We start from the raw sequence: 22083 nt of genomic DNA, 5'->3' as shown, positions 1-22083 counted from the left end.
GTACACTGTCTGTCTGGCTGCCTGCATGGCCAATGGCTACTGTACACTGTCTGGCTGGCTGCCTGCATGGCCAATGTACTGTACACTGTCTGGCTGGCTGCCTGCATGGCCAATGTACTGTACACTGTCTGTCTGGCTGCCTGCATGGCCAACATACTGTACACTGTCTGGCTGGCTGCATGGCCAATGTACTGTACACTGTCTGGCTGGCTGCCTGCATGGCCAATGTACTGTACACTGTCTGGCTGGCTGCCTGCATGGCCAATGTACTGTACACTGTCTGTCTGGCTGCCTGCATGGCCAATGTACTGTACACTGTCTGGCTGGCTGCCTGCATGGCCAATGTACTGTACACTGTCTGTCTGGCTGCCTGCATGGCCAATGTACTGTACACTGTCTGTCTGGCTGCATGCATGGCCAACATACTGTACACTGTCTGGCTGGCTGCATGGCTAATGTACTGTACACTGTCTGGCTGGCTGCCTGCATGGCCAATGTACTGTACACTGTCTGGCTGGCTGCCTGCATGGCCAATGTACTGTACACTGTCTGTCTGGCTGGCTGCATGGCCAATGTACTGTACACTGTCTGGCTGGCTGCCTGCATGGCCAATATACTGTACACTGTCTGGCTGGCTGCCTGCATGGCCAATGTACTGTACACTGTCTGTCTGGCTGCCTGCATGGCCAACATACTGTACACTGTCTGGCTGGCTGCCTGCATGGCCAATGTACTGTACACTGTCTGTCTGGCTGCCTGCATGGCCAACATACTGTACACTGTCTGGCTGGCTGCCTGCATGGCCAATGTACTGTACACTGTCTGTCTGGCTGCCTGCATGGCCAACTGTACTGTACACTGTCTGTCTGGCTGCCTGCTGGCTGGCCAATGTACTGTACACTGTCTGTCTGGCTGCCTGCATGGCCAATGTACTGTACACTGTCTGTCTGGCTGCCTGCATGGCAACAATGTACTGTACACTGTCTGGCTGGCTGCCTGCATGGCCAATGTACTGTACACTGTCTGTCTGGCTGCCTGCATGGCCAACATACTGTACACTGTCTGGCTGGCTGCCTGCATGGCCAACATACTGTACACTGTCTGGCTGGCTGCCTGCATGGCCAATGTACTGTACACTGTCTGTCTGGCTGCCTGCATGGCCAACATACTGTACACTGTCTGGCTGGCTGCCTGCATGGCAACAATGTACTGTACACTGTCTGTCTGCCTGCCTGCACTGCCTGGCTGGCCAACATACTGTACACTGTCTGGCTGGCTGCCTGCATGGCCAATGTACTGTACACTGTCTGTCTGGCTGCCTGCATACTGCCTGGCTGGCTGGCCAACCAACATACTGTACACTGTCTGTCTGGCTGCCTGCATGGCCAATGTACTGTACACTGTCTGTCTGGCTGCCTGCATGGCCAATGTACTGTACACTGTCTGTCTGGCTGCCTGCATGGCCAATGTACTGTACACTGTCTGTCTGGCTGCCTGCATGGCAACATACTGTACTGTACACTGTCTGTCTGGCTGCCTGCATGGCCAACATACTGTACACTGTCTGGCTGGCTGCCTGCATGGCCAATGTACTGTACACTGTCTGTCTGGCTGCCTGCATGGCCAATGTACTGTACACTGTCTGTCTGGCTGCCTGCATGGCAACATATGTACTGTACACTGTCTGGCTGGCTGCCTGCATGGCCAATGTACTGTACACTGTCTGGTCTGGCTGCCTGCATGGCCAACATACTGTACACTGTCTGGCTGGCTGCATGGCCAACTGTACTGTACACTGTCTGGCTGGCTGCCTGCATGGCAACAATGTACTGTACACTGTCTGGCTGGCTGCCTGCTGGTCAACATACTGTACTGTACACTGTCTGTCTGGCTGCCTGCATGGCCAACATACTGTACTGTACACTGTCTGGCTGGCTGCCTGCATGGCCAACATATACTGTACACTGTCTGGCTGGCTGCCTGCATGGTCAACAATGTACTGTACACTGTCTGTCTGGCTGCCTGCATGGTCCATACATACTGTACACTGTCTGGCTGGCTGCCTGCATGGCAACAATGTACTGTACACTGTCTGGCTGGCTGCCTGCTGGCTGGTCAACATATACTGTACACTGTCTGGCTGGCTGCCTGCATGGTCAACAATGTACTGTACACTGTCTGTCTGGCTGCCTGCATGGCCAACATACTGTACACTGCCTGCCTGGCTGGTCAACATACTATACTGTACGCTGGCTGGCTGGCTGGCTGGCTGGCTGGCTGGCTGGCTGGCTGGCTGGTCAACATACTGTACTGTACACTGCCTGGCTGGCTGGTCAACATACTGTACTGTACACTGCCTGGCTGGCTGGCCAACATACTGTACTGTACACTGCCTGGCTGGCTGGTCAACATACTGTACTGTATACTGCCTGGCTGGCTGGTCAACATACTATACTGTACACTGCCTGGCTGGCTGGCTGGCCAACATACTGTACTGTACACTGCCTGGCTGGCTGGTCAACATACTGTACTGTACACTGCCTGGCTGGCTGGTCAACATACTATACTGTACACTGCCTGGCTGGCTGGCTGGCCAACATACTATACTGTACACTGCCTGGCTGGCTGGTCAACATACTATACTGTACATTGCCTGGCTGGCTGGCTGGTCAACATGCTGTACTTTACACTGCCTGGCTGGCTGGCTGGGCAACATACTGTACTGTACACTGCCTGGCTGGCTGGCTGGTCAACATACTGTACTGTACACTGGCTGGATGGCTGGCTGGCTGGCTGGCTGGTCAACATACTGTACTGTACACTGCCTGGCTGGCTGGTCAACATACTATACTGTACACTGCCTGCCTGGCTTGTCAACATACTGTACTGTACACTGCCTGGCTGGCTGGCCAACATACTGTACTGTACACTGCCTGGCTGGCTGGTCAACATACTGTACTGTACACTGCCTGGCTGGCTGGTCAACATACTGTACTGTACACTGCCTGGCTGGCTGGCTGGTCAACATACTGTACTGTACACTGGCTGGCTGGCTGGTCAACATACTGTACTGTACACTGCCTGGCTGGCTGGTCAACATACTATACTGTACACTGCCTGGCTGGCTGGCTGGTCAACATGCTGTACTGTACACTGCCTGGCTGGCTGGTCAACATGCTGTACTTTACACTGCCTGGCTGGCTGGGCAACATACTGTACTGTACACTGCCTGGCTGGCTGGCTGGTCAACATACTGTACTGTACACTGGCTGGATGGCTGGCTGGCTGGCTGGTCAACATACTGTACTGTACACTGCCTGGCTGGCTGGTCAACATACTATACTGTACACTGCCTGCCTGGCTTGTCAACATACTGTACTGTACACTGCCTGGCTGGCTGGCCAACATACTGTACTGTACACTGCCTGGCTGGCTGGTCAACATACTGTACTGTACACTGCCTGGCTGGCTGGTCAACATACTGTACTGTACACTGCCTGGCTGGCTGGCTGGCTGGTCAACATACTGTACTGTACACTGGCTGGCTGGCTGGTCAACATACTGTACTGTACACTGCCTGGCTGGCTGGTCAACATACTATACTGTACACTGCCTGGCTGGCTGGCTGGTCAACATGCTGTACTGTACACTGCCTGGCTGGCTGGCTGGCTGGCCAACATACTATACTGTACACTGCCTGGCTGGCTGGCTGGCCAACATACTGTACTGTACACTGCCTGGCTGGCTGGTCAACATACTGTACTGTACACTGGCTGGATGGCTGGCTGGCTGGCTGGTCAACATACTGTACTGTACACTGCCTGGCTGGCTGGTCAACATACTATACTGTACACTGCCTGCCTGGCTGGTCAACATACTGTACTGTACACTGCCTGGCTGGCTGGTCAACATACTGTACTGTACACTGCCTGGCTGGCTTGTCAACATACTGTACTGTACACTGCCTGGCTGGCTGGCTGGCCAACATACTATACTGTACACTGCCTGGCTGGCTGGCTGGTCAACATGCTGTACTGTACACTGCCTGGCTGGCTGGCTGGCCAACATACTATACTGTACACTGCCTGGCTGGCTGGCTGGCCAACATACTGTACTGTACACTGCCTGGCTGGCTGGCTGGCTGGCTGGCCAACATACTGTACTGTACACTGCCTGGCTGGCTGGTCAACATACTGTACTGTACACTGCCTGGCTGGCTGGCCAACATAATGTACTGTACAAGGCCTGGCTGGCTGGTCAACATACTGTACTGTACACTGCCTGGCTGGCTGGTCAACATACTGTACTGTACACTGGCTGGCTGGCTGGCTGGCTGGCTGGTCAACATACTGTACTGTACACTGCCTGGCTGGCTGGTCAACATACTATACTGTACACTGCCTGCCTGGCTTGTCAACATACTGTACTGTACACTGCCTGGCTGGCTGGCCAACATACTGTACTGTACACTGCCTGGCTGGCTGGTCAACATACTGTACTGTACACTGCCTGGCTGGCTGGCTGGCTGGTCAACATACTGTACTGTACACTGGCTGGCTGGCTGGTCAACATACTGTACTGTACACTGCCTGGCTGGCTGGTCAACATACTATACTGTACACTGCCTGGCTGGCTGGCTGGTCAACATGCTGTACTGTACACTGCCTGGCTGGCTGGCTGGCCAACATACTATACTGTACACTGCCTGGCTGGCTGGCCAACATACTGTACTGTACACTGCCTGGCTGGCTGGTCAACATACTGTACTGTACACTGGCTGGATGGCTGGCTGGCTGGCTGGCTGGTCAACATACTGTACTGTACACTGCCTGGCTGGCTGGTCAACATACTATACTGTACACTGCCTGCCTGGCTGGTCAACATACTGTACTGTACACTGCCTGGCTGGCTGGTCAACATACTGTACTGTACACTGCCTGGCTGGCTGGTCAACATACTGTACTGTACACTGGCTGGCTGGCTGGCTGGCTGGTCAACATACTGTACTGTACACTGCCTGGCTGGCTGGTCAACATACTGTACTGTACACTGCCTGGCTGGCTGGCTGGCCAACATACTATACTGTACACTGCCTGGCTGGCTGGCTGGTCAACATGCTGTACTGTACACTGCCTGGCTGGCTGGCTGGCCAACATACTATACTGTACACTGCCTGGCTGGCTGGCTGGCCAACATACTGTACTGTACACTGCTGGCCAACATACTGGTACTGTACACTGCCTGGCTGGCTGGCTGGCTGGCTGGCTGGGGTCAACATACTGTACTGTACACTGCCTGGCTGGCTGGTCAACATACTGTACTGCTACACTGGTACACTGCCTGGCTGGCTGGCTGGTCAACATACTGTACTGTACACTGCCTGGCTGGCTGGTCAACATACTATACTGTACACTGCCTAGCTGGCCAACATACTATACTGTACACTGCCTGGCTGGCTGGCTGGTCAACATGCTGTACTGTACACTGCCTGGCTGGCTGGCTGGCCAACATACTATACTGTACACTGCCTGGCTGGCTGGCCAACATACTGTACTGTACACTGCCTGGCTGGCTGGCTGGCTGGCTGGCCAACATACTGTACTGTACACTGCCTGGCTGGCTGGTCAACATACTGTACTGTACACTGCCTGGCTGGCTGGCCAACATACTGTACTGTACAGGCCTGGCTGGCTGGTCAACATACTGTACTGTACACTGCTGTACTGTGGCTGGTCAACACTGTACTGCACTGCCTGGCTGGCTGGCTGGCTGGCTGGCTGGTCAACATACTGTACTGTACACTGCTGGCTGGCTGGCTGGCTGGGCTGGTCAACATACTGTACTGTACACTGCCTGGCTGGCTGGTCAACATACTATACTGTACACTGCCTGCCTGGCTGGCTGGTCAACATACTGTACTGTACACTGCCTGGCTGGCTGGCCAACATACTGTACACTGCCTGGCTGGCTGGTCAACATACTGTACTGTATACTGCCTGGCTGGCTGGTCAACATACTATACTGTACACTGCCTGGCTGGCCAACATACTATACTGTACACTGCCTGGCTGGCTGGCCAACATACTGTACTGTACACTGCCTGGCTGGCTGCTCAACATACTGTACTGTATACTGCCTGGCTGGCTGGTCAACATACTATACTGTACACTGCCTGGCTGGCTGGCTGGCCAACATACTATACTGTACACTGCCTGGCTGGCTGGCTGGCCAACATACTGTACTATACACTGCCTGGCTGGCTGGCTGGCTGGCTGGTCAACATGGCCACAACATACTGTTCTGTACACTGCCTGGCTGGCTGGCTGGCCAACATACTGTACTGTACACTGCCTGGCTGGCTGGCTGGCCAACATACTATACTGTACACTGCCTGGCTGGTCAACATACTATACTGTACACTGCCAGGCTGGCTGGCCAACATACTGTACTGTACACTGCCTGGCTGGCTGGCTGGTCAACATGCTGTACTGTACACTGCCTGGCTGGCTGGCTGGCTGGTCAACATACTGTACTGTACACTGCCTGGCTGGCTGGCTGGTCAACATACTGTACTGTACGCTGGCTGGATGGCTGGCTGGCTGGTCAACATACTGTACTGTACACTGCCTGGCTGGCCAACATGCTATACTGTACACTGCCTGGCTGGCTGGTCAACATACTGTACTGTACACTGGCTGGCTGGTCAACATACTGTACTGTACACTGCCTGGCTGGCTGGTCAACATACTGTACTGTATACTGCCTGGCTGGCTGGTCAACATACTGTACTGTACACTGCCTGGCTGGCTGGCCAACATACTGTACTGTACACTGCCTGGCTGCCTGGTCAACATACTGTACTGTACACTGCCTGGCTGGCTAGTCAACATACTATACTGTACACTGGCCTGACTGGCTGGCTGGCTGGTCAACATACTATACTGTACACTGCCTGGCTGGCTAGTCAACATACTATACTGTACACTGCCTGCCTGGCTGGTCAAGATACTGTACTGTACACTGCCTGGCTGGCTGGCCAACATACTATACTGTACACTGCCTGGCTGCCTGGTCAACATACTGTACTGTACACTGGCTGGATGGCTGGCTGGCCAACATACTATACTGTACACTGGCTGGCTGGCTGGTCAACATACTGTACTGTACACTGCCTGGCTGCCTGGTCAACATACTGTACTGTACACTGCCTGGCTGCCTGGTCAACATACTGTACTGTACACTGGCTGGATGGCTGGCTGGCCAACATACTATACTGTACACTGGCTGGCTGGCTGGCCAACATACTGTACTGTACACTGCCTGGCTGCCTGGTCAACATACTGTACTGTACACTGCCTGGCTGGCTAGTCAACATACTATACTGTACACTGCCTGACTGGCTGGCTGGCTGGTCAACATACTATACTGTACACTGCCTGGCTGGCTAGTCAACATACTATACTGTACACTGCCTGCCTGGCTGGTCAAGATACTGTACTGTACACTGCCTGGCTGGCTGGCCAACATACTATACTGTACACTGCCTGGCTGCCTGGTCAACATACTGTACTGTACACTGGCTGGATGGCTGGCTGGCCAACATACTATACTGTACACTGCCTGGCTGGCTGGTCAACATACTGTACTGTACACTGGCTGGACTGCCTGGCTGGCTGGCTGGCCAACATACTATACTGTACACTGCCTGGCTGCCTGGTCAACATACTGTACTGTACACTGCCTGGCTGGCTGGCCAACATACTATACTGTACACTGCCTGGCTGCCTGGTCAACATACTGTACTGTACACTGGCTGGATGGCTGGCTGGCCAACATACTATACTGTACACTGCCTGGCTGGCTGGCCAACATACTATACTGTACACTGCCTGGCTGGCTGGTCATACTATACTGTACTGTACACTGCCTGGATGGCTGGCTGGCCAACATACTATACTGTACACTGCCTGGCTGGCTGGTCAACATACTGTCCTGTACACTGCCTGGGTGGAAAAACCCTAGAAGGAAAGTCTGCTCAGTCAGTGTTAGTGTTGGGGAATTTTGGAAATATGGGAAGAAAGGAGATACTTGAGGAGAAGTGATGGATAGTAGGATGGCGGGGGACTGATAGTGAGGGAGGATAGTGAGGGAGGTAGAGAGTTGCACATCATCTAACCAGACACATATGTGACTGAGAACACACACACACAGCCCAGCACACACATTCTAATGTATGATTTGTGTGTGTGGTGTTTGCCTGTGTGTGTGTGTATACACCAGAGGGGGCTTGTGGGAGGAGATATAGGTGGACGGGCTCTTTGTAATGCCTGGAATGGAATCAGTGGAATGGTACCAAACACATCAAATACATGGAAAGATTGACTCTGTTCCAATGATTCTATTCCAGCCACTACAATGAGCCCGTCCTCCTAAAGCTCATTCCACCAGCCTCCTCTGGTGTGTGTGTGTGTGTGTGTGTGCGTGCGTGCTTGACTCTGCTTGTTGTGATTCCCAGAAGGGGAGTATATGATTTGAGGGGAATACCAGGCAGCAGTGCAAAGGAAGTGTAGAGTCACCCCATCTGCTGCTGTTTCAGTTACTGATACATATACACCTCTCTCTCTCTTCTTCCCCTCTCTTTATTTCCCAATCATTCCCTTTCTCCTCCCTCTGTCTCCCACCTCTCTCTCATCTCTCTCTCTCGCTCCCTGTCCTTGCGCCACTGACTTCTCTCTGGACTCAAGACCCACACTATGACCTGAGCAGAAGGCAACTGAAGTGGCTGAGAACCAGTCAACGTTTTGGGGCTAAGAGAGGGCCTGGACGACCCAGGAAGAACCCTCTAGCCTCCCCTTTGGTCTCCCCCTTCCTCTCTCCTACAAGCCAACCAAACCCTCCAACTGAGACGGACGACCAGAACAGAGACAGAAACAGAGGAAGAGGAGGAGGAGATTCAGTACAAGAGGTGATTGAAGCTGTGATTCAGAGCCAGAGGAGGAGAAGACGGAAGAGGAGGCACATTGAGAAAGAGGAGGTTGAGCATCCATCCTGTCTCCAAAGGTAAACCGTCAGAACTCACCCTTATCCCAACTGACCCAGTGAGTGCCCTCGCAGATGGTCGCAAAGTTTAACGCAACAACATTTCACTCCCACAGCGATCAAAGCGTTACTGAGAAAGTCTAGAAAAGGCATGCTATTTTACATACCCTGCAACTAGCTGCTAGATGTGCCCTGAAGACTTAATACTTCACACAGACAACGTATATTAACACATGGTTGACAGCACTGTGTGCTAAGCCAGTGCCCTTTCTCTCTCTTTTTCTTTCTCTCTATCCTATCTCTCGCTCTCTCACTTTATTCCTTCCTCTTAGTTCTGGTGAAGGTGAGCCAGTCACCCACACCCCCCTCCATATGCACAGGCCAATCAGAGCTAACCCAAACACCATCCCTAACCCCGGCCAGCCAATCAGATAAGGGAGCTGACCAGCTGCCTAGGAAGAGGTTTCAGAGAGCGGGGCTCTACTCAGATGACTACAAAACTACAGAGTGAGTTATCATGCACCTGTTCATACAAACTAACTTCACATACTCAGAATTGATTTCACAAAAGGTGTGTATTCTATTAATTTAATTGTGTAAATGTGTCTCTTCCCCAGTCCCTCCTCTCAGAACCAGCTGAACAGAGAGAGACTGGAATATACACCAGGACAACAAGACTACAGCCTCCTGCCTGCTCCCATACATGTTGGTGAGTGAGTTTATTTATTTTTAAATTATTTCACCTTTATTTAACCAGGTAGGCCAGTTGAGAACAAGTTCTCATTTACAACTGAGACCTGGCCAAGATAAAGCAAAGCAGTGCAACACAGACAACAACACAGAGTTACACATAAACAAACATACAGTCAATAACACAATATAAATAAATTATATATACAGTGTGTGCAAATGGCGTGAGGAGGTAAGGCAATAAATAGGCCATAGTAGTGAAGTAATTACAATTTTGCAAATTAACACTGGTGTGATAGATATGCAGATGATGATGTGCAAGTAGAAATACTGGTGTGCAAAAGAGCAAAAAAAGTATCAGTGGTGACAGTGTTGCCTAGCCTCAGTGCAGTGGGCAGCTGGGAGGAGGTGCTCTTATTCTCCATGGACTTTACAGTGTCCCAGAACGTTTTGCACTTAGAGCTACAGGATGCAAATTTCTGTTGGAAAAATCTAGCCTTTGCTTTCCTAACTGACTGCGTGTATTGGTTTTTTGACTTCCCTGAAAAGTTGCATATCGCGGAGACTATTCAAATCTAGTACAGGCCGCCACAGGATGTTTTTGTACTGGTCAAGGGCAGTCAGGTCTGGAGTGAACCAAGGGCTTTATCTGTTCTTAGTTCTACAGTTTTTGAAAGGGGCATGTTTATTTAAGATGGTGAGGAAATGACTTCTAAAGAACAACCAGGCATTCTCTACTGACGGGATGAGGTCAATATCCTTCCAGGATACCCGGGCCAGGTCGATTAGAAAGGCCTGCTTGCAGAAGTGTTTTAGGGAGCGTTTGACAGTGATGAGGGGTGGTCGTTTGACTGTGGACCCATAGCGGATGCAGGCAATGAGGCAGTTATCGCTGCGATCCTGATTGAAAACAGCAGAGGTGTATTAGGAGGGCAAGATGAGGGTACCCATGTTTTTGGATTTAGGGTTGTACCTGGTGGGTTCCTTTATCATTTGTGTGAGATTGAGGGCATCTAGCTTAGATTGTAGGACTGTTGGGGTGTTAAGCATATCCCAGTTTAGGTCACCTAACAGAAAGAAGTGTGTGTGTGTGTGTGTGTGTGTGTGTGTGTGTGTGTGTGTGTGTGTGTGTGTGTGTGTGTGTGTGTGTGTGTGTGTGTGTGTGTGTGTGTGTGTGTGTGTGTGTGTGTGTGTGTGTGTGTGTGTGTGTGTGTGTGTGTGTGTGTGTGTGTGTGTGTGTGTGTGTGTGTGAGAGAGAGAGATTGTGTGTGTCAGGTTTTTAACACCCCCCATCTCTCACAGGGAAGTACTTAAGAATGAGACGTATTGACTTTCAGTTGCCCTTTGACGTCATGTGGCTCTTCAGGCACAACCAGGTGTGTAGCACACACTATACACAATGCACAAAACACACACACTATACACAATGCACAAACACACACACACACACTATACACAATGCACAAACAGACACACACACACACACACACACTATACACAATGCACAAACACACACAACACACACTATACACAATGCACAAACACACACACACACACACACACACTATACACAATGCACAAAACACACACACACACACTATACACAATGCACAAACACACACACACAGAATAAACTCACTCACTTGAATGACCATATCTCTGTGTGTTCCAGCTCCACAAAGAGCCAGATGTTCCTCTGACCAGAGAGATCTCATCCTGTGAGTACCCTAATGTCACAGAGTACCCTAAAGTCCTGTATTTGCATGCGGTGCATACCGTACACAACGTTTATACTGTAGTGTGTACATCAATACTTGACTTCAACATGACTTATCACCCTACTTGGTTGGGGGGGGGGGACATCCCACTGTTGCAGTGACACGTTGAAAGTGTTCAGTCTGTGTGGAGGGGTCCATGCCTCATTTTCTCTCTGTCTGTCTTTGTTTTCCTCCCAGACCAACCAAAAGAGAAGAGCCTGTCCAGTCACCAGACAGGGGTGTCCCTCCCTCCCTCTCCCCAGGAGGAGTGTTCCAGTCCCAGTAGGAAGATGTTTCCCTACCTGGACATGGAGCCTATGACCACCAGTGACAGGTAAAGACAGAAGACAACCCGCCATGTCAATACACATGGACGTACAGACTAGTAGTTTGTGTGCATTTCTCAAAATAATGATCTTATTTATGTATTTGTTTGATTGTCAGGGTGTTCATCCTGAAGCACCGCGTGTTCCTTTTGAGGAACTGGGAGAGGGTCAGAGACAGACAGATACGCCTGAGGAGGGGGAGAGAGGGGGAACGAAAGAAAGATGGAGGAGGAGTTTCCAGCTATATAGCTACTGGAGACAACAACAGCCACATCATGTCAGGTCCATGAAGCAAGTGTGTGTGTTAGTTTAAGTTTTTGTAGGTGTGTGTGTGTGCTTTATTTTAAATGTGTTCATTTACACTAGTATTGTACTGAGTGTATGTTTACATGGACATAGATGTGTGTGTGTTCATCTCAGTGCTCAGTTTAGCTCTCTGTTTTACAGTATTTATTGAGCCATATCATATTCAGCATTACACACACAGCAGTTTTCCAACCACAGAAATAAGTGCTTTCCCATTTCTGTCATCTCTTCACTGCCGGCCAAGAACATCCAGCTAGGTTCAGCTTTCCCCATAAACTATCAACCAAAATGTATTTCCATCAAACAGTCTCCAGCAAAGAACAGACACTCATAAGGGAATTTTAAGGGCATCTACTGTATATATATATATATTTCCACACCACACACACACACAAAATACCATCCATGGGCACTAAGGTTCTTTCCCCTCCCTTTAGGTCAACAAATGGCGGTGAAGAAGGTTGTGTGGACTAGTGAGCCCCTTCGTGATCCCCAGTGCCCCCATAACCTCCTCAGCACCACGCCCCATGTGAGTGCCCCCCTCTGAGTGTTCTACCCTGAGTGTTCTCCCCTGAGTGTACTCCTCTGAGTGTTCTCCTCTGAGTGTTCTCCCCTGAGTGTTCTCCCCTGAGTGTTCTCCCCTGAGTGTTCTCCCCTGAGTGTTCTCCCTGAGTGTTCTCCCCTGAGTGTTCTCCCCTGAGTGCTCTCCCCTGAGTGCTCTCCCCTGAGTGTTCTCCCCTGAGTGTTCTCCCCTGAGTGTTCTCCCCTGAGTGTTCTCCCCTGAGTGCTCCCCTCTGAGTGTTCTCCTCACTAATTCTTATAACTAACTCCTGATGTCGCATCTACCCCCACCACAGCTCACTGAGAACAGACAAGAGGAGAAAAAACAGGTGGAGGAGGAAGAGGAGGGCTGGAGGGAGGTCCGGAAGGAGCGACTGATCAACATACTCCTGAAGCTGCGGCAGACATGATTGGTGAGAGAGGACAAGGAAGGAAGGAGGGGGGGAATCTCAGCTCAGTATCTCTTCTTCCAAGTAGCTCAGTTCAGCTAACTTTGCACTAGTGTTGGGGGGAAAACACTTCCCTGAAATGATTTGTTATAAAGATGATTTTGGGCTTTGTTTCTGAGAGGAATGAGGGTGTAGTTGTTTACTGTACCATTGAGAATGATTGTCAGACAGTCAGCAGACCAGTGACAGTCTGATTTAATAGTCAGAGAGGGCAGAAGGGATGGATGGAGACCATAGAGTCTTAAGGCTGGATTAAATTTGTATTGTGAAAGATCCGCGTTGTAGCTTGATTTAAATGTAAAGAAAATGTTCCCGTGTTCTCGCAGACTAGATTCACGGTAAACGCTGCATGTCGGCTCAATCTGAAATGACCATGACAATAACATTTTTTACCCCCTTTTTTGTGATATCCAATTACGATCTTGTCTCATCGCTGTAACTACCCAATGGGCTCGGACAGGCGAAGGTCGGGTCATGCGTCCTCCAAAGCGTGATCCAAGCCACGCTTCTTAACACCTGCTTACTTAACCCGGAATGTATTGGAGGAAACACCGGCCAACTGACGACTGTCAGCTTGCAGGTGCCTGGCCTGCCACAAGGTGTCGCTAGAGCGTGATGAGCCAAGTAAAGGCCCCCCGGGCCAAACCTTCCAACCTGGACAACCCTGTTGTTTGCCGCACTATGTTTTTCCGTGAATTCAGTCTCCACTAACGTGGGAACATTGCCTTTAATGTTCCCTTCAGCTCTACGTATTGAATCGGGCCTTTAATGTAAAAGTGCCATGTTGTAAATAAACTGACGCCTAAGTGAGTTCAATCTCCAAAAGCAATACGTCCTGTAAGGATTTCAGTACAATAACTTTAATATCACTACCAGTACCAGCTAGAGACCCTTCTATGTATCAAACCAAGTAGTTTTTATTGCCTTAGTGAATATGATCATTTCAAGATCGTTATATTGTACCAATGATAATGCAGTAACATTGACCTAAGTAATGTAATAAATCAGTTGCATAATTGATAGATAATATCTAAGCGTTAAAGTTAATAGTCAAAGGCCTTCATTTTGCTACAAAGTGTTAAACATAACTGACCCATGTTAAATATTGCTATGATTGTATATGACTTTTCTTCGCCTGTATACTTTTTCTGACTGATGGAATGTTATTTTTTATTTGGTCAGACAATCAGGAAAATGAATTTAATCTGAGATTTGTAATCGTTCATTTGTACAGTTCTCTTTGGTGCAGTTTCTAGTTTGACTTTGAACACTAAGTTGAATGTTTTATAGTTGACCTGTGTATTTGCCTCATCAATATAGTGAAGGGTTATTTATGTAGTTTGCATGAAATGTAACTTTGGGCTGGATTCAATCCGTATCGCGGAAGATCACATTAAAGTGTAGAGGTCATTTATGGTGAAGATCACATTAAAGTGTAGAGGTCATTTATGGTGAAGATCACATTAAAGTGTAGAGGTCATTTATGGTGAAGATCACATTAAAGTGTAGAGGTCATTTATGGTGAAGATCACATTAAAGTGTAGAGGTCATTTATGGTGAAGATCACATTAAAGTGTAGAGGTCATTTATGGTGAAGATCACATTAAAGTGTAGAGGTCATTTATGGTGAAGATCACATTAAAGTGTAGAGGTCATTTATGGTGAAGATCACATTAAAGTGTAGAGGTCATTTATGGTGAAGATCACATTAAAGTGTAGAGGTCATTTATGGTGAAGATCACATTAAAGTGTAGAGGTCATTTATGGTGAAGATCACATTAAAAAGGTCATTTAGTGAAGATCATTAAAGTTTCATTTATGGTGAAGATCATCATTAAAGTGTAGAGGTCATTTATGGTGAAGATCATATTAAAGTGTAGAGGTCATTTATGGTGAAGTCATTTATGGTGAAGATCATATTAAAGTGTAGAGGTCATTTATGGTGAAGATCATATTAAAGTGTAGAGGTCATTTATGGTGAAGATCACATTAAAGTGTAGAGGTCATTTATGGTGAAGATCATATTAAAGTGTAGAGGTCATTTATTTATTAAAGTGTGAAGATCATATTAAAGTGTAGAGGTCATTTATGGTGAAGATCACATTAAAGTGTAGAGGTCATTTATGGTGAAGATCATATTAAAGTGTAGAGGTCATTTATGGTGAAGATCATATTAAAGTGTAGAGGTCATTTATGGTGAAGATCATATTAAAGTGTAGAGGTCATTTATGGTGAAGATCATATTAAAGTGTAGAGGTCATTTATGGTGAAGATCACATTAAAGTGTAGAGGTCATTTATGGTGAAGATCACATTAAAGTGTAGAGGTCATTTATGGTGAAGATCACATTAAAGTGTAGAGGTCATTTATGGTGAAGATCACATTAAATAGAGGTCATTTATGGTGAAGATCATATTAAAGTGTAGAGGTCATTTATGGTGAAGATCACATTAAAGTGTAGAGGTCATTTATGGTGAAGATCACATTAAAGTGTCATTTATGGTGAAGAGTGTAGAGGTCATTTATGGTGAAGATCATTAAATTAGAATTTATGGTGAAGATCACATTAAAGTGTAGAGGTCATTTATGGTGAAGATCACATTAAAGTGTAGAGGTCATTTATGGTGAAGATCACATTAAAGTGTAGAGGTCATTTATGGTGAAGATCATTAAAGTGTAGAGGTCATTTATGGTGAAGATCATATTAAAGTGTAGAGGTCATTTTGAAGATCACATTAAAGTGTAGAGGTCATTTATGGTGAAGATCACATTAAAGTGTAGAGGTCATTTATGGTGAAGATTTATGGTGAAGATCATATTAAAGTGTAGAGGTCATTTATGGTGAAGATCATATTAAAAAGGTCATTTATGGTGAAGATCATATTAAAGTGTAGAGGTCATTTATGGTGAAGATCATATTAAAGTGTAGAGGTCATTTATGGTGAAGATCACATTAAAGTGTAGAGGTCATTTATGGTGAAGATCATATTAAAGTGTAGAGGTCATTTATGGTGAAGATCATATTAAAGTGTAGAGAAGTCATATTTAGGTCATTTATGGTGAAGATCACATTAAAGTGTAGAGGTCATTTATGGTGAAGATCATATTAAAGTGTAGAGGTCATTTATGGTGAAGATCACATTAAAGTGTAGAGGTCATTTATGGTGAAGATCACATTAAAGTGTAGAGGTCATTTATGGTGAAGATCATATTAAAGTGTAGAGGTCATTTATGGTGAAGATCATATTAAAGTGTAGAGGTCATTTATGGTGAAGATCATATTAAAGTGTAGAGGTCATTTATGGTGAAGATCACATTAAAGTGTAGAGGTCATTTATGGTGAAGATCATTAAATTAATGGTGAAGATCATATTAAAGTGTAGAGGTCATTTATGGTGAAGATCACATTAAATTTGTAGAGGTCATTTATGGTCATTTGAAGATCACATTAAAGTGTAGAGGTCATTTATGGTGAAGATCACATTAAAGTGTAGAGGTCATTTATGGTGAAGATCATATTAAAGTGTAGAGGTCATTTATGGTGAAGATCATATTAAAGTGTAGAGGTCATTTATGGTGAACATATTAAAGTGTAGAGGTCATTTATGGTGAAGATCACATTAAAGTGTAGAGGTCATTTATGGTGAAGATCACATTAAAGTGTAGAGGTCATTTATGGTGAAGATCATATTAAAGTGTAGAGGTCATTTATGGTGAAGATCACATTAAAGTGTAGAGGTCATTTATGGTGACTGCAGTCTCCACAAACTTTGCCTTTCAATTTAAATGGAGCATAATAACGCAGATCTCCCATAATACTTCTGCGATGCGGTGAGAATCCAGCCCTTTGTTGTACAATTGAAATTGCTGCTTATAACCTGTCTTTGGAGAAAATACCACAGAGTTCATCTGACAGAATGTAATTTCAAACATTGACCTTATTATCAATAACAATAAAATGGCGTTTTTGTTTACAAAGCATTGTGGACTTGTTATATTCTCAACCACTCAACCCTTCATACTATCACAGGCCCATGAATATCGCTGCTCCTCCAGCCTTATGGAGACGCTGCATAACTGGTGGGATATTCATTCCACGGAATGGAGCGACTGCTAAATAACCAACATGGAAATGTGATATACAGCACCATCTGGTGGTGTAAAGCTGAATGACTCCAATGACCAGGTGATACAACGTTTTCCTCCATCACCACCCTCATCTGAGGACGTGACCTCAAGAGGACAGACAGGCAGAACTGAGCCTGAGGCCCTTCTCTCCTCCTTCAGAAAATCACTGATCTGTATGTGATTATATGGGCTATGTGTAGATGGAGGCTGGTGGGAGGACCTATAGGAGGATGGGCGTATTTTAATGGCTGGAATGGAATTAATGGGGCGGTACTAAACAAACATATGGCAACCACTCCTTTCCATCAATTCCATTCCAGCCATTACAATGAACCTATCCGCCTATAGCTCCTCCCACCAGCCTCCACTGCATGTGTGAGCTAAAGCTGCCTAGCCAATCCCTCCCTCTCAGGTCTGTGGGTATTTTAACGAGGAAATCATTTAATGTATTCAAACATGGATAGTTTCTCATTTCAGAGAGTAAGTCCTTCCCTCGATCTTCCCTCATGCACTCCCCTTCACTGCTCTGACAGAAGTGGCTAGGTCAGATGAAAACATACACTAAGCTCTTGGATTGGAATGGCTTTAATATCGAGGTACCACATACTTTCTAGGCAAGCATTCGCCATAGCTTGATGGAATAGAGCAGGGTTATTCAACTCTCACCCAACGAGGTGAGAGTTGCTGCTGCTTTTCTCTTCTACCTGATAATGAATTGCACTCACCCAGGTCCCAGGTCTAAATCAGTCCCTCATTAGAAGGGAACAATGACAAAACACAGTGGAAGTGGCTTTGAGGTCCTGCCATGAGTTTGAGGGGAATAGAGAAGGAATGAGACTTTGAGGTTTGGTTTATGTTGATTATTTATTGGGTATTTACAAACAAGCACATGCGGGAGTCAGACACTGACTGACGCTACAGGGACAGTGAGGTGCGGGGCAGGCTACATCACACCAGAGAGATACAGAACCCACTGCTACACACACAGACACATGCTCGTACACACACACACACGCACGCACGCGCACACACGCACGCACACACACACGCACACGGAGGCTGCTGAGGGGAGGACGGCTCATAATAATGGCTGGAACGGAGCTAAATGAATGGCATCAAACAGGTGTTTAATGTATTTGATACCATTCCGCTCCAGCCATCCTCCCCAATTAAGGTGCCACCAACCTCCTGTGCTACACACACACACACAAAACCCCAGATAGAGAGATAGAGAGATAGACGTGAGGGGACAAATACAACAGAGGTGTATATATATACACCTTTCATGGACTCCAGGGTCAATAAACACCACGTCCAATAAATGTACAGCTTTTCATACAAATCAATGCATTTATCATGGATCCTCTCACACAATGGAAAATATACCCGAATCAAAGACAAAAAAATAACTAGAAAATCAACATACTGAGCTTGTTACCGTCACAGACCATGAGTATTTCCTGAAGTTCGGTTTACCCTTCACCTGCATCTAGGCAGGGCACATTGAAAGGTGGGCCTTGCTGACACTAACTAGCTCCTCCCTCATACAGCCTAATTTACTACAAGCTGTAATTAAAATACATTATAGATAGCTCTAAAACGACTCATGTCAATTTAGTGGCCGAAGAAAGTAGTTGTCTCGCTTGTTTTGCTGCCGTGACCCAGCTAAAGCCTTTAGAAGACCAGGGGTGTAGTGTGACTGGCCATGACACACAGTGGCTCCACTGTTTGGTAAACAACTATCTATTGGAGCGACACATTGTCTTGAGACACGCAGCGATTTGGATTAGCTAGTTAGGTTGTTGACATACTAGCAGGTGCCATACCATTGCACTTGCTGGAAGATTTGGTAAAGTAGCCTGTATAATGCAAGTGCAAAGTTACAATGTTTCCAATCTATTGTTGTCATAGGGTTGTCATAGGGACACTAACCCTGTGCTACACCACAGAGGCTTTTTGGCATGGTAACCTTTTATATTTTTTCTGGCCAATCAAAAGAGCGATATTCCCATTCAATTCTTCATTCCTCAAGTAACCTGAACTCTTCAAGAAGCGCCATGTCACCCGCAAGTGACAAAACAACAACAGCAAACAAACAGTTCCTTTAAACCAGAAGCCTTTGAGAAGTACATCATATGCATCATCATTACCAAGCCTACAGAATAACTACCAACCAAATCAGAAGAGAAACATAGTAATAAACATTATTACTTTAACGTTATTCTACTACCACTATCGTTACTACGGTATTAAAAATGATGACCTTACACGGGTTAGCATGACAGGTAGGGAAAGAAGGAAGGTACATACAGTGGGGAGACACTGCCGATTTTGCAGGTTTTCCTACTTACAAAGCATGTAGAGGTCTGTAAATTGTATCATAGGTGCACTTCAACTGTGAGAGACGGAATCTAAAACAAAAATCCAGAAAATCACATTGTATGATTTTTAAGTAATTAATTTGCATTTTATTGCATGACATAAGTATTTGATCGCCTACCAACCAGTAAGAATTCCAGCTCTCACAGACCTGTTAGTTTTTCTTTAAGAAGCCCTCCAGTTCTCCACTCATTACCTGTATTAACTGCACCTGTTTGAACTCGTGACCTGTATAAAAGACACCTGTCCACACACTCAATCAATCCAACCTCTCCACAATGGCCAAGACCACAGCTGTGTAAGGACATCAGGGTTGAAATGGTAGACCTGCACTAGGCTGGGATGGGCTACAGGACAATAGGCAAGCAGCTTGGTGAGAAGGCAACAACTGTTGGCGCAATTATTAGAAAATGGAAGAAGTTCAAGATGACTGTCTATCACCCTCGGTCTGGGGCTCCGTGTAAGATCTCACTTCGTGGTGCATCAATGATCATGAGGAAGGTGAGGGATCAGCCCAGAACTACACGGCAGGACCTGGTCAATGACCTGAAGAGAGCTGGGACCACAGTCTCAAAGAAAACCATTAGTAACACACTACTCCGTCATGGATTAAAATCCTGCAGCACACGCAAGGTCCCCCTGCTCAAGCCAGCGCATGTCCAGGCCCGTGTGAAGTTTGCCAATGACCATCTGGATGATCCAGAGGAGGAATGGGAGAAGGTCATGTGGTCTGATGAGACAAAAATTGAGCTTTTTGGTCTAAACTCCACTCGCCGTGTTTGGAGGAAAAAAAGGATGAGTACAACCCCAAGAACACCATCCCAACCGTGAAGCATGGAGGTGGAAACATCATTCTTTGGGGATGCTTTTCTGCGATGGGGACAGGTCGACTGCACCGTATTGAGGGGAGGATGGATGGGGCCATGTATCGTGAGATCTTGGCCAACAACCTCCTTCCCTCAGTAAGAGCATTGAAGATGGGTCGTGGCTGGGTCTTGCAGTATGACAACGACCCGAAACACACAGCCAGGGCAACTAAGGAGTGGCTCCGTAAGAAGCATCTCAAGGTCCTGGAGTGGCCTAGCCAGTCTCCAGACCTGAACCCAATGGAAAATCTTTGGATGGGCCCAGCGACAGCCCCAAAACCTGAAGGATCTGGAGAAGGTGTGTATGGAGGAGTGGGCCAAAATCCCTGCTGCAGTGTGTGCAAACCTGGTCAAGAACTACAGGAAACATATGATCTCTGTAATTGCAAACAAAGGTTTCTGTACCAAATATTAAGTTCTGCTTTTCTGATGTATCAAATACTTAAGTCATGCAATAAAATGCAAATTAATTACTTAAAAATCATACAATGTTGATTTTCTGGATTTTTGTCGTGGTGTCTTCATACACATACAGTACATCAGGGAGTAGCTTACTGCTTCATCTGAAAGCTTGGATAGTCTTGGTCAGGAACATACAACTATGGCCCTGGAAACCCACATTGTCTACTGGTCTCAGTAGCCTTTTGAATTGTCTAATTCTCTCTTTCTTTCTCTCTCTCAGAGGACCTGAGCCCTAGGACCGTGCCCCAGGACTACCTGACTTGATGACTCCTTGCTGTCCCCAGTCCACCTGACTGTGCTGCTGCTCCAGTTTCAACTGTTCTGCCTTATTATTATTCGACCATGCTGGTCATTTATGAACATTTGAACATCTTGGCCATGTTCTGTTATAATCTCCACCCGGCACAGCCAGAAGAGGACTGGCCACCCCACATAGCCTGGTTCCTCTCTAGGTTTCTTCCTAGGTTTTGGCCTTTCTAGGGAGTTTTTCCTAGCCACCGTGCTTCTACACCTGCATTGCTTGCTGTTTGGGGTTTTAGGCTGGGTTTCTGTACAGCACTTTGAGATATCAGCTGATGTACGAAGGGCTATATAAATAAATTTGATTTGATTCTTGAAGTCAGACTTAGTAACACCCAGGTAACCAGTCAAGTTAAATATCTGGGGAATCAAAGATTCCAATTGATCTATGAGGTAAAGGAAAAGTAACCAGACTAGAGTTGATCATCCCTGGGATGAGTAGAAAGAGACAGGTCTCAAGTCCCTCAGACGGTTTATCTGTCTGTTTATCTGTCTGTCTATCTGTCTGTTTATCTGTCTATCTGTCTGTTTATCTGTCTGTTTAACTGTCTGTCTATCTGTCTGTTTATCTGTCTTTATCTATCTGTCTGTCTATCTGTCTGTCTATCTGTCTGTCTATCTGTCTGTTTATCTGTCTGTCTATCTGTCTGTCTATCTGTCTGTGTTTATCTATTTGTTTATCTGTCTTTATCTATCTGTCTGTTTATCTGTCTGTTTATCTGTCTGTCTATCTATCTGTTTATCTGTCTGTCTATCTGTCTGTTTATCTGTCTGTTTATCTGTCTGTTTATCTATTTGTTTATCTGTCTGTCTATCTGTC

General features: G+C 46.8%; 1 protein-coding gene across 5 annotated transcripts in view; it reads left to right on the top strand.

Annotated features, from left to right (window-relative positions):
- LOC124006429 overlaps positions 1–21240 on the top strand; it is a 30301-nt gene extending 9061 nt beyond the window's left edge. The window contains exons 2-11 of one of the 5 annotated variants that reach the window (XR_006833777.1): positions 8745–9060; positions 9463–9546; positions 9657–9748; positions 11032–11105; positions 11402–11447; positions 11685–11820; positions 11931–12094; positions 12556–12647; positions 12976–14884; positions 14976–15026. Coding sequence is in view for 3 of the 5 variants with exons in the window: in XM_046316444.1 (XP_046172400.1) it covers positions 8745–9060; positions 9463–9546; positions 9657–9748; positions 11032–11105; positions 11402–11447; positions 11685–11820; positions 11931–12094; positions 12556–12647; positions 12976–13089 (1118 nt within the window). In the remaining 2 variants the exon portion in view is untranslated. Of the gene's footprint in view, positions 1–8744; positions 9061–9462; positions 9547–9656; positions 9749–11031; positions 11106–11401; positions 11448–11684; positions 11821–11930; positions 12108–12555; positions 12648–12975; positions 14912–14975; positions 15027–17158; positions 17335–21183 lie in introns of those variants that run through there. The other 4 variants (XM_046316444.1, XM_046316443.1, XR_006833778.1 and 1 more) reach the window with 4 other exon arrangements.
- The last annotated feature ends 843 nt before the right edge of the window (positions 21241–22083 follow it).

The sequence above is a fragment of the Oncorhynchus gorbuscha genome, linkage group LG19 (assembly GCF_021184085.1).
Source record: "Oncorhynchus gorbuscha isolate QuinsamMale2020 ecotype Even-year linkage group LG19, OgorEven_v1.0, whole genome shotgun sequence".
NCBI classification, from domain to species: Eukaryota; Metazoa; Chordata; class Actinopteri; order Salmoniformes; family Salmonidae; genus Oncorhynchus; species Oncorhynchus gorbuscha.
This window is presented reverse-complemented; position numbering and strand designations above follow the sequence as displayed.